General features: G+C 42.4%; 1 protein-coding gene across 2 annotated transcripts; it reads left to right on the top strand.

The window, feature by feature from the left end:
* Nucleotides 1–6,123: 6,123 nt before the first annotated feature.
* prlhr2a (prolactin releasing hormone receptor 2a) lies at nt 6,124–11,710 on the top strand. Of its 2 annotated transcripts, none has more exons than XM_076731273.1 (3): nt 6,124–6,381; nt 8,103–8,575; nt 9,633–11,710. In XM_076731273.1, exons 2-3 carry the CDS (start codon nt 8,115–8,117, stop codon nt 10,267–10,269), a joined length of 1,098 nt encoding a protein of 365 aa, XP_076587388.1. In that variant the 5' UTR covers nt 6,124–6,381; nt 8,103–8,114; the 3' UTR covers nt 10,270–11,710. The 2 variants fall into 2 exon arrangements, with proteins under 2 accessions (XP_076587388.1, XP_076587389.1); XM_076731274.1 differs by having other exon boundaries at nt 6,225–6,381; nt 8,106–8,575; nt 9,633–11,522.
* The last annotated feature ends 83 nt before the right edge of the window (nt 11,711–11,793 follow it).

Here is an 11,793-nt window from a genome sequence, read left to right as displayed (position 1 = left end):
CTTTTTGTGGATGTATACTGCCCTTTGTGAGGAAGAACACCAAAGTGCCAAAGTGGCAGAAAGACCAAGTTAGAGAAACAAGAAACCAAAGGATTTTTATTTAAATCATTTTATTTCAAAAATAATATCTTGATGCTGCAGCTGAAGGAGGCTGGGGGCCCACAGAGTAACCTTTCATCTGAAAAGAGTTGTATTTGTATTGAATGTTTGGGGGGTTTACTGTCACATGGTCTGAATCATGTTTTTAGTAGCATTTCCTTCCCACTGAAACATTTCCAGCTGATGTGGATGTATTATACAGCAAATGTTTATCTGGAAACATTGATGAGTAATCCTCCCCTCTTTTATGCATGTCACTGTGGGTGTAATGCAGCAATACAAGAATCAGCATTGTTTTCTTATTTTGTTAAAGAAAAAGAAATTTTTTTTGGAAAACATGCAGCTTTTATGTGACTAACTTCATATCCTCGGGTGCCCTCTTTTCATTTGTGAGACAGGCCACCATTGTCACCGTATGCTATTTAGTTCCGAGAAACAGGTTGAGACAAGGTATTTAATGGAGGCAGTGCGCCCGCTCTTTTCATTTCAGTGACCTCGGGTAAACAATGAGGATAATCAGTGTCCAACATCATACAGAGTCTGAGCCATTAGACGCTGTCAGCAGCCCTTTGATTTGCATTGGAGCATGCTTACATGTACACACTGCTGCAGATGCTCTTGGCTATTGCTTTATTTTTGGTAATAATCCAGTTAGAAATGTTTATACACGGTCACTGGGTCTAATTTTCTAATGAGCCAGAAAGTCTGTAATTATGACTGTCAATAAGTCATTAATGAAAGGGTTTCTTCACAACCTGGCAACCCAAAAGCCACCTGGCTTGTATCTAATCTACAAAGGATTAATCAGTGATTTAGAGCCATTGATGAAGTCATCAATTACAGCTTATGAACTTTTAGGAATGAGCCTTATCAGAAAGTGGAACCATTTTTAGCCGTGATAGCGGCAGTTTCTGACCATTTGTTAACATAATACTTTCTAAACATCAACACGTTAGCATGTCGATGCCTGTAAATAGCTAACGTTAGCGGCCCCCCGGCCTCACAGAGCAGCCAATGAGTTTCTGTCTCTCATGTCGTCGTCTCCTCAGCAAACACATCCAAACACCGTTAACCTCGACTCTGAAGGAGTAATCATAAACCAGATATCAGACTGTGATCAGTATCGTTATTTATTAACCTCATGCAAAACAAGCTTATTATACAATCTAAATGGCAATTACTGTACATTACCCCCTGGAAGCGATAATTAATGTCAAGTGGACTAAGAATAAACTGGGATGTGAACCGTGTCATTAATTAATTATAAACAGAGTCGAACTCATGCATTTAATTTAACTAAACACTGTAAAGCCTGAACACTGGCGTCAGAATGTGCTTTCACAAAAAGCCTCTTCTGATTCATGGATATATGATATTATGAATGTTTAATGAAATCATATTAAGGGTGAGCTTCCACTGCCATATTGAAATATTTATTATCTGTAAATTGGGTTTGTTGTAAAAACCATCTAATTCTATTTATCTAGCCACTCAGTCATAAGTCAGGCGAGCACCGTTTGATGTTTATGAACTGTGCGACCATTTTTTAGCAAGTTCTCGCAAATGCTCTAAAACAGTTAACAGGCTGCAGTAGGCTGCACAGCATTATCTTCAGATGTTTTGTGATACATCTGTTATTCAGGTGTGAGCTGATATGCAGAGGCTTCAACACATGACCTGTTCGGTTTGTGAATATAGCAGTAAAACAACAGCTGTGTTTGAGTGGGCAATTGAGGATCTCTACCAGTCAGATTTGTTATCCAAACATTTGGTCTGTGTTTAGTACTAAAAGGGAAGACTATAAGTGATTTCAGTTGAACTTTAATGCATTTGGAGACAAAAACAAGATGAGTTTACAGCTATGCTGGTGACTCTGATGCTTTACTGATGCACAGCAGTACATTGTGCCAAAAGCTAACGTCAGCATGCTGATGTTCAGCAGGTATAATGTTTACCATATTCACCATCTTAGTTTAGCGTGTTAGCATGCTAACCTTATAATTGGACACAAAGCAGCTCAGTCAGGTGCAAATTTCACCTGATGGTTGCATTACATGAAACTTTAAGGAATCACCAGTTTTTAATTCACCCTGTGGAGACCATGAATGTATAATTTCATGACAATTCATCCAATAGTTGTGGAGACACAATCTGGTGTTGTTGACATAGCAAAGGTTTGGGGATCAATCATTTGGCACGAGGTACTGAGGTGGAGAGCAGCTCAGAGATACACTGGAGCGCACAGAGCTCAGCTGGTGTGAGCACTTGTGTTGAGGGCATGTGGTGGGGGGGGGGGGCACAGGTGAAACAAGGTGGTGATGGCTGAGAACTTGAGGCTCGAGGTAAGTGTTGGCAGAGACAGTGGAGCTGGAGATCAGTGTAGGAGAACTCACTGAGCACAAAGACAAAGGAAATCAGGCACTGGTGATTAACGCGAGAGAACAAAAACTAAATATTCAGTTCTGCTCACAGGTAGCACTGATAAAGAGCCACCTCTGCCACTAAGCAGCAGAAACAATCTGGAAATGAGTCCTCTGCAGTCCACAGGCTTTATGCTGTGCTTGATTGTGATGAGTCCCAGCTGTGTTGGAGCCAGCTCACAAGACACCTGGGGAACCACGCCCAGCTCCACGCCTCTCCACAGTACACAAGAAAACACTAGAGTTTTCCAGATCACCACAGCTAACATGGTTCAAAATAATATGACATTAATATTTTGGGTGCAAAACTACATGAAAATAAAATCCAGCTTGTAAAATAAAAAGTAATTCAAGCTCATGGTATTTAAGAGATATCTTTATGATGTACAGAGTTGCTATTCATGAAACCAGCGGTGTGTATTCAAGTGTGTCAAAATACTGTGACTATGGGAGCCATGTCAGACTAGATTTTAACACATTTTTACCCCCCATTAATAGATATGCTTTATCTTTGCAGGCTGAAATGTCTGAATCCAATGTAAAGCTGTCGGTAGGTAGAAACCCAACGTGGTGACTCATCAAATTGTCTTGCTCAGGGTTTGATGTGTTTCTCTTTGGCCTTGGAGACAAGTGCACTCTGAATGCTGGAAACACTGCCTCTGTGAAGCTTGTGACATGTGCCACCTCTGCAGTAGATTTTAATGCCATAATGTCGTGCTGAGTGAGATGTCTGTCACTTCGCAGGAGAGTCGGTAAGTTTGCGTTGAGACCTTGAAACCTCTGTTTATGTCTGATGTAACTTTAACTCAAAAACTGTTGATCACCATCTTTGATGCCCCTGTATAATTAGGAGTCCTATCAGATAGAACAGGGATGTCTGATGGGGTTATTCCTCGTTCTTCTTCTACTTCTTGTGCCCTAAACATATCCGGCTCTAACATTTTATTCTTGGATACTGTGGGTTTCTGTGCTTCGCAACTCCTCCGACAAATTTTGAACAACTGGCATTATCACAGATCAACACATAGCATATCTAGCAATTTTACATAAATGGCCATAAATGAAAATGATTCTATTTGCTATTATAAGCAAACTAGTTACACATGTTCAGATGCTAGGATGAAGCTTCGCCGCACAGTCCTGAGATACTCTACCACTAGGGGGTAGAGTATCTCAGCATCTGGATGCATAAAATGTGGTACTGATTGACTAAAGTAGACGTGGCTCATGTTGGAAGAAGGTGTGTGAAAGCCATGTCTTCCAGTGTTGCAGCCAGTCAGGCGCCTTCTCTGGGGATGCAAAGGTCAAGAGTTCGAATCCTCAGGATACTTGCCAGTGATGGGGCAATTCATGCATATGCATTCAAGTGTTTGTGTGGTTTCAAGTGCCTCTTGTCAGTTAAACTTGGAACAACCTCCAAGTGCTTGTAATCTGCTTGGACCCTGATCACTGTGGTTGCATTTGCTTTGGAAATTGTTCTTCAAGTTTGGTCCGTTTCGTCCCCACATTTCAGACAAAAGTGTTGATGGCCAGGCGGTAATCAGTATCAATCTTCCCAACGTATGACAGCAAATCTGCATAAAGCTGCAAAATCTGAGGTATTTTACAGTATCTGGAAGTCTTTCAGAATTAAAAAAAAAAAAAAAGGATTTCTCTGTCATGTGCAGTTTGTTACAGGCATTCTGGGTGAATTCTCCCAGCCAGTAGCTTACTTTCTTCCCTTTGTACAAATTACCCAGCTGCTGGTGATCATGTTGCGCACAAAGAACAAGAGATACTCTGATCAAATGCTGCATCTATTGTTTGTACTGTAAATCCTACTTTAATGAATATATAAGTTAAAAACATATGTCCCCCCCCAAAACCATTTGCTTGTTTAGTAATACAAAAATTAAGCGTATAATGTCAAACAGCTTTTATGGTCATACATGTATTGAGAACATGCAAGCTCTGGACTGCCCTGAAATCTGGAAACACTTTACAAAGCCACACAGACAAGAAACAAGCACAATTATCTACTGTACAGTGTGCAGCTGTAAGACCCTTTTCCCACTCAGCAGATTACATAAATGAGTGAACAAGGGTCAGCCTGTTCACATAAACTGTCTTTGGACGAATCCAGATAGTTGGTAGCACCACTGATTGGGCACAGTAATGAGTGACTCTTGTCTCACCACTTTAATTGTCTCCTATTGACTTGACTCCTATTGAAGCAGGGGAGTCCAGAAGGGGGGGCCTGGTGCTGCCCTACAATCCTACTGTATGATTGGCTATCAGCCCACTGAGAGGCGGGACATTAGTTCGAACCAATTGTCTGGAGTGTTTTTTTTTTTTTTTTTGAATGTGCATTGTTTTCTTGTGCATGTAGCCTCTTTTGGGGGTATTTTCGAGGACTATTCATCTTTTTAATCTTTTAAATGCACTTTTTGTAAGCTGCTTGGGATAAAATCACCAGCTAAATAAGTGTATGATGTAAATAAACACAGTAAGATACAGTCATGTTAGTGATCAAAGGCAGATGTGAGAAATGATAAATTAATGCTCTTCCAACCTGTGTGTGCGTTTAGCTGCAGATCATCCCATCTTCATCTTCTCTAATTACTTTTTTGCTTTAGAAGAAATTTCCTTTTCTGCTGCTAATGTAACTACCACAAAGAATCTGCAGGAAGTCCTTGGTTTGCAGGGACAAAATGTGCTGGTTCTGACTTGAAAACTATAATCATTTCAGCACATCTTTTTTTTTGTTGTTGTTGTATCTTTACCGTTGTCCTGTGTTTTGACTCCTTCAATAAATTCAAGGCTAAGTTCTGGCTTGCGTCTTGCCTAAACAGACACTGCTGACAGGGGATGGAGCTGTGATTGGCTGCATGCAGGAAGGAGAGTGGGGCGAGTTAACCTCTATTGATTACAACCAAACTCTTGAAGCTTTAAATGAACACGCCAAAGCCTCAGACACACTGAATTCAACTTCCACTGTGAACGTCACACCAGGGTCTCCAATCCCAGGCCTGGTCATCAGGCCTCACACCAGGCTGCTGATTCAGAATCAATCCGCTAATGCCAGCATAGAGCCCTGATTGTTTTGTCTCTGCCTTGGCTTGCTTAGGGAGAACCTGGGAGTCAGTTTGCACAGGTGCACAATGCCAACAGAGCTCCATCAGTGGCCGTCCTCCTCACAAAGGCCACTCAACATTCAGACATCACCTCACCACCTTATCAGCCTGCACCTTAGTCCCTTTTACAAATATTTGTGAGCAGTGAAGGATGACAGTTAGGAGATTACAGCCACTGTGGCAGTGACCTCATCTGCATTAATGCAGACAGCAGTTTGACCTTCGACATGCCTAAAACGGTGCTTGTCAACTGATGCTAGAACTCCAAATAATGGACATTTTATTGCTAATCTGTATTTCTTTATATCGAGGAATATTACAGTGAGCCCATGTGGAGGGCAGGAGGAGTATTGTATATGGTTTTTCGTTGAAGCTATGCAGGCTAAAATATATATTCCACGGAGACACCCGCGTCAGAAGCTCCTCCAGTCATCAGAGCTGTCACTCAAGTTTAAAGGCAGGTATAAAAGCGAGCCATCCCCGTCAGCCGGACTGTACCTGTTGATCGCCTGACAACGCGCCGTCAACGCTGAGAACATGTCACATACGTAATTGCAATGCACAGCAACTGTCCCATCTGAGATACAAACGGATAAGGGTGCGGATGCGTGGTTTTGGTGCCGCTCGGAGACCCGCCATGCGTTGATTTGCTTTCGAGGCGCGCATCTCTCCAGAGGCGCACAAAGGCTCCGCGCTGGATCACTTCTGCGCTCACATTCTGGACCTGAAACCTGAGGAATCAACACACGGTAGGTGCGCCACTCCTGCTCCGCTTCCAGGTGCCAAATGACCTACATTTAGCTCAGCCTAAGAGTTACTGAGATGATGCAAAGAAATGCATCACATCTGTGTCACTGTTATTTATTTTTCTTGCAATGCTTCAGTTTAGAGGATTTTCATTTGTTCATCACATGTACATGTGTTTGAGACTTTTCTGTATCTGCGCTGTTTCGCTTTACTTGCGTCACAGTTTTCCAAGGCTGCATCTCTTTCTGACGCATCTCTTTATGAGACAACTCAAGGCAGCAGTAAATATTTTTAATACTTCACATTATTGGTTGTTTAAAGTGTTCATCGTGTATTTATGCTTGCCCGAAGAAAAGACCACAGTGAAAACCAATTTAATAATAACAGATGAGCCAAAAATATATTTTCATGCGCATAAATGTAACATATTCTGTGCACTTGTTGAGGGAAAAAATGAGAAACTGCTTCCTCTGTCGGGCTACTTCTGAATTCACATGTCTTGTGGCTGCTGACCATCATGCAGAGACGTCTGATTTCTGCGAGGACACTTCAGGCTTAATTATCGCGACGCTCTGATCACACATGCTGTCAACTCAAGGAACGTCTTTAGAAATAATAGCTGAAAGATAATAGTCACAAATAGAGATGATTAAAAAAAATCAGTAAATTGACTGAAACGAATTAACATGAAGTCACTTTATTTTTCTAACCGATATCGGAAACCACATATTTGATTCAAGGGGTTTTCTGAGACACCCTCTGTCCTTAGAGCCTCCATCTGATTATTACAGATCAGTTAAAACTAAAAACAAATGTTAATATGCTCTAACAAATTCTTCATCTTAATCAGATTTCTCTTTAAACCATGATTTCATACCGATGTGTCCACTAATTTTGATCAGGAAAACTGTGCAATTCTGGGACATTTAGGGTGAATCCGGGACAGGAATCCGTTCTCTTTTATATTTGGCAGTTATTACGGTAAGAAAGTGATATTTTTGTCTCTTTCATCTGATCCACATTTCTCACAGATATCCAGATATTTGGTCACTTCAGATTTTCCACAGGAACAACAGGCTTTAGCTTTCAACACGCCAGTTTATCTTGTCATAACATGTCCTTTACATTTCCTCAGCTGGGCTATATATAGTTGAAGTGAACTGATGTGCACTGGACGTAACAGCTCCTGTGCCGTGCAAAGGAAAACTGCATATGACAGATAATAGTCCAGAGTAGGTTGAGTCACACAGCAGCGTTTGCTTTAATATTCAGTGTTTGTGTTGAAAGTCTGATGAAATAAATGAAAGGAAAATGACTGACAGTGATAGATAAGAAGAGTTTGAATGGCAGTACAGCAGCAAGTTCATTAAGATTTGATTAGTCAAGAAAAACATTTATATTCTAACAAAAGGAAGTTACCGTCAGTAGGGATTTTTCCTTTGGAGCTTTACTGGACTGAAAATAGTGTATCACGAGGACAAGAGTTAAAATTGGACAGCTCATTAATTGCACGTCTTATTCGGATTATAATAAAAGGGAAATCTCCATTGAACACAATTAATTAACACGAAGGGCTGCAGCAGTGTGTGTGTGTGTGGGGTGGGGGGTGGGGGGGGTGTGTCTTTATGCTTTATGTTCATTAGTCGTTCAGCATATTCTTGGCTTGGCAGTGTGTGGTAAGTTTATGCACAGTAATCATGATTTCACCCTTCCATGTTGACAGCAGCCCTTTGGCATGGAGAGCACAGGCAGCGGCTGGGCAGCTGAGCTCACCCCCCCGGGGGTGACACACGAGGTGAACGGCAGCGACGCCGATCAGGTGTTTGAGGTGGCGCTGCAGAACGGCTCCTCCAAGCGCAGCCCCCAGTTCGTGGGTGTGGAGCTGCTGCAGTCCTTCAAGCTGCTCATCATTCCCTGCTACACTCTGGTCGCTCTGGTGGGCGTCTTTGGCAACTACCTGCTCCTCTACGTCATCTGCCGCACCCGCAAGATGCACAACGTCACCAACTTTTTCATCGGGAACCTGGCCTTCTCTGACATGCTGATGTGTGCCACATGTGTGCCCTTCACGCTGGCCTATGCCTTCAACCCTCACGGCTGGGTCTTTGGCCGCTTCATGTGCTACCTGGTGTACCTCATCCAGCCTGTGACGGTGTACGTGTCAGTCTTCACTCTCACTGCCATTGGCGTGGACAGGTAAGTCATACTGAGCCGAAGGACTGTAGACAGACTATAAATAAACCTCCTGGGGACTCCTGTAGAACCTTATTGACATGCGTCCTGCATTCATTAACATATCCCCCAGAATAGTGTCATTAGATGAGCAAAAGCAACAGACCTTGAAGCATTAATTCATAGCCCCCCTTGTTACAAACTACACATTAATAAAGAAATTACACAGTGCATAATTCCTCACAGTGAATGTCACTATTTCCTGGAAAGAAATTGCACAAAATTGCAGTGGCAGATGTAACTTTAAGCTCCTGGGTGGAGCTCTGACAATAACCATGCTGCATTTCCAGGAATACTGCGAACAAATGCAAGTTAATAGTACAGACATGTACTGATAATTTGGGTGATATCAAGTCTTCCTTGAACAATCGAATAAAAGTCCCAAACTGTATTGGTAAAGTTAAGAGTGCTTTTCCCTCTGCACTCCAGAATTTCTAACAAAGCTTCAATGAAGTTTGGTGATTTGAGACGTTGTGGAAATTCAGTACTCGGATACGTTCATGCTACCACTTAAGGATTATCTGGCTTTGTTAAAGAGTGCATTAACACTTATCTCTATAAAGAGGGAATGGTATTTCTTAAATGTCTGCTCACAATACACTGCATATCTTCTTCAGCTCCGGGCTTGAGATTCTCCAGATGTAACCTGTCTGGGTGGAGGACAGAAAGGGTGTAGGATGATTTATCAGACTATAGCACTTTTCCCTGCAGCTCAGAAATCCAAGGTTTGTCTGTAGACCTTGAAAACAGTGGCAGAGCTGAATTCGATTTGGTTTTTATGAAGTTAAGACAGGATTATTTGCTGTTGGAGACTTGGCATTCACTGCATTCTGAAGTCATTTTTGAGGCTGTATTATCTGCGGGGCTCAAGAACTGGACGGTTATCTGCATGCTGATTGGTAAACAGTGACTTGAATGCTCAAAGTTTGGCACGTTTCCACCATTTCTCCCAACAGTTTAGACAGATAGATCAATTCTAATCAAACAAACTGAGGCTATCCTCCTCTCTGCTTCCTCATAGATACTACGCCACAGTTCATCCTCTGAAAAAGCGCATCTCAGTCTTGGCGTGCACCTATCTTCTGTCCGGGATCTGGCTGCTGTCCTGCGGCCTGGTGGCTCCAGCTGTGGCTCACACCTACCACGTGGAGTTTAAGAATGAGGGCTTCACCATCTGCGAGGAGTTCTGGATGGGCCAGGAGAAGGAGCGGCTGGCTTACGCGTACAGCACTCTCTTCATCACCTACGTCCTGCCTCTGTCCGCACTCTGCATCTCCTACCTGTGCATCTCGGTCAAACTGCGGAACTGTGTCGTACCTGGCCACCACACCCAGAGCCAGGCGGAGGCTCAGCGCATGCGTAAACGCAAGACCTTCCGTCTGGTGAGCCTGGTGGTGGCAGCCTTTGGCGTGTGCTGGATGCCCATCAGCGTGTTCAACGTGCTGCGTGATATTGACATTGACCTGATTGATAAGCGCTACTTCCTGCTCATCCAGCTGCTGTGTCACCTGTGCGCAATGAGCTCATCCTGCTGTAACCCTTTCCTCTACGCCTGGCTGCATGACCGCTTCCGTGCTGAGCTCCGCAAAATGTTCACCTGCCGCCGACGCATCGGCATCTCGGCCAACAACTGTGCCACAGCCAGCGTGGTTTTGTGAAGCTCCTGTGTTTTAGACTACAGTTCGTTAGCCTTTGCTTCTCTGGACAGTTGAGTGTACTCATCTCATTCTGGTGCATTCAGAATTAGGCGTAGATTGGTTTGATTGCTAAGTCTGTATGCTAGCAGCCACATTATGTGCGCCATACTTTAGCCTGTAAATGTTACCCATAGACTTAAAAAAGCACTCCAACAAATTTAGCATTACATATTTGTAACACGTCGAACTCATGAAGGATGGTTTGAAAAGGTCAAAATTGATGATGCAGAACCAGAGATCCACACATGCCTCTTTCTTGTTTAACCTGGCGCCAACACTACCCACAATGCAACTTGACTGCTGACAGGTCAGCTGGAGGTTTGGGTGTGAAAGCAGTAGCGGCTAATGTAGCCTCTAATTGCTAGCCTCGAGATGAGGAGTGGGCTACGGTGGTTGGGTAAGCTCACTTCTTTCTAACTCTACAAACACACATATTTTTTTATTTTCAAAATTGTAGCCTGTGGGCCAGCCAACGCTGACTCAAGTGACATCACTTGAGGCGACTTGTCAGATTTTGTGCAGCTCCCTCTGGAGGGTTTATACAACTTTTTTCACATATGCAGTAGTGGTACATAAGCCCTGTAAACACACACTGTGTAAAATCAGTGAAGTTTCCTAAAGCAGATGGACGGTCAGCTGCTGTGTGTGCATAGATTCAACCACGCTGACTTTACATTAAATTATATGACTCAATTATTTTTGAAATGTCTTTCACATATGGCCAGTTTATTGGCAAAATCTTGTTGTATGATCTATTTTTGGTGTTTGTTGATGTTGTTTTTGCCATTAAAATACTGACTTATATAACCCCAAGGATAAGACAAGCAAAATACGTAATTTTTTTCTATATTTATCTCATGAAAAGACTTAAACCAACAGCGTTTCAGTCAGTCTCTCAGTACTTCCTGACTGCCTTTGCCTTTCTTTGACTCTCAGCACCAAACCAAGTCATTTCTAATTAAATTGTAATTTTCTGCAAACGTTACTCAAGCAGGAGCAAATTGTTGGGGGCTATTTTCAGCTGCAGGTTTGGTTTGTAGTATTCATGGCAGGATTTGGCTAGATTGAGAATAACGAGGGATCATGTCACTCTGCAGACTGTGTGGCTCGATGTGTTTGCTCTGTCTGCCTACGGATACACAGTACTTGTTAGTGGGATCAATTCATTGTTGGTTTTTGTCTTTTTCTGTCATTATTTGATAAGAAAAAATATATTTACACAAATATACAGTGTTGCATTTGCATTTTCAGAGATCATTCCCATCTATTTCTTTTTAAACTGTAAGGATTGAAAATTTGTAAATTTTGCAGCACAGTTACAAAAGAGACCAATTTATATTTGAGAACCTGTTACTGTAAAAAGGAAAGAATGATTTGCAAACTTACCACTAATAAAATTAGCAGAAAATAAAAACTGCATTGCCCGTTGACCTCAAATTCAGCTGTTGTATAACGTTATAGTAAAACATGGTGTATGTTTCATGT

Source organism: Chaetodon auriga, chromosome 5, assembly GCF_051107435.1.
Source record: "Chaetodon auriga isolate fChaAug3 chromosome 5, fChaAug3.hap1, whole genome shotgun sequence".
Classification (NCBI taxonomy): Eukaryota; Metazoa; Chordata; class Actinopteri; order Chaetodontiformes; family Chaetodontidae; genus Chaetodon; species Chaetodon auriga.
Note: the sequence above shows the minus strand (reverse complement) of the source record. Positions and strands in the feature narration are given on the sequence as shown.

Coding starts and splice junctions, on each gene's coding strand:
- prlhr2a (XM_076731273.1), top strand. CDS start 8,115: ATGGAGAGCACAGGCAGCGGCTGGGCAGCTGAGCTCACCCCCCCGGGG. Junction 8,576..9,632: donor ACTGCCATTGGCGTGGACAG/GTAAGTCATACT, acceptor GCTTCCTCATAG/ATACTACGCCACAGTTCATC.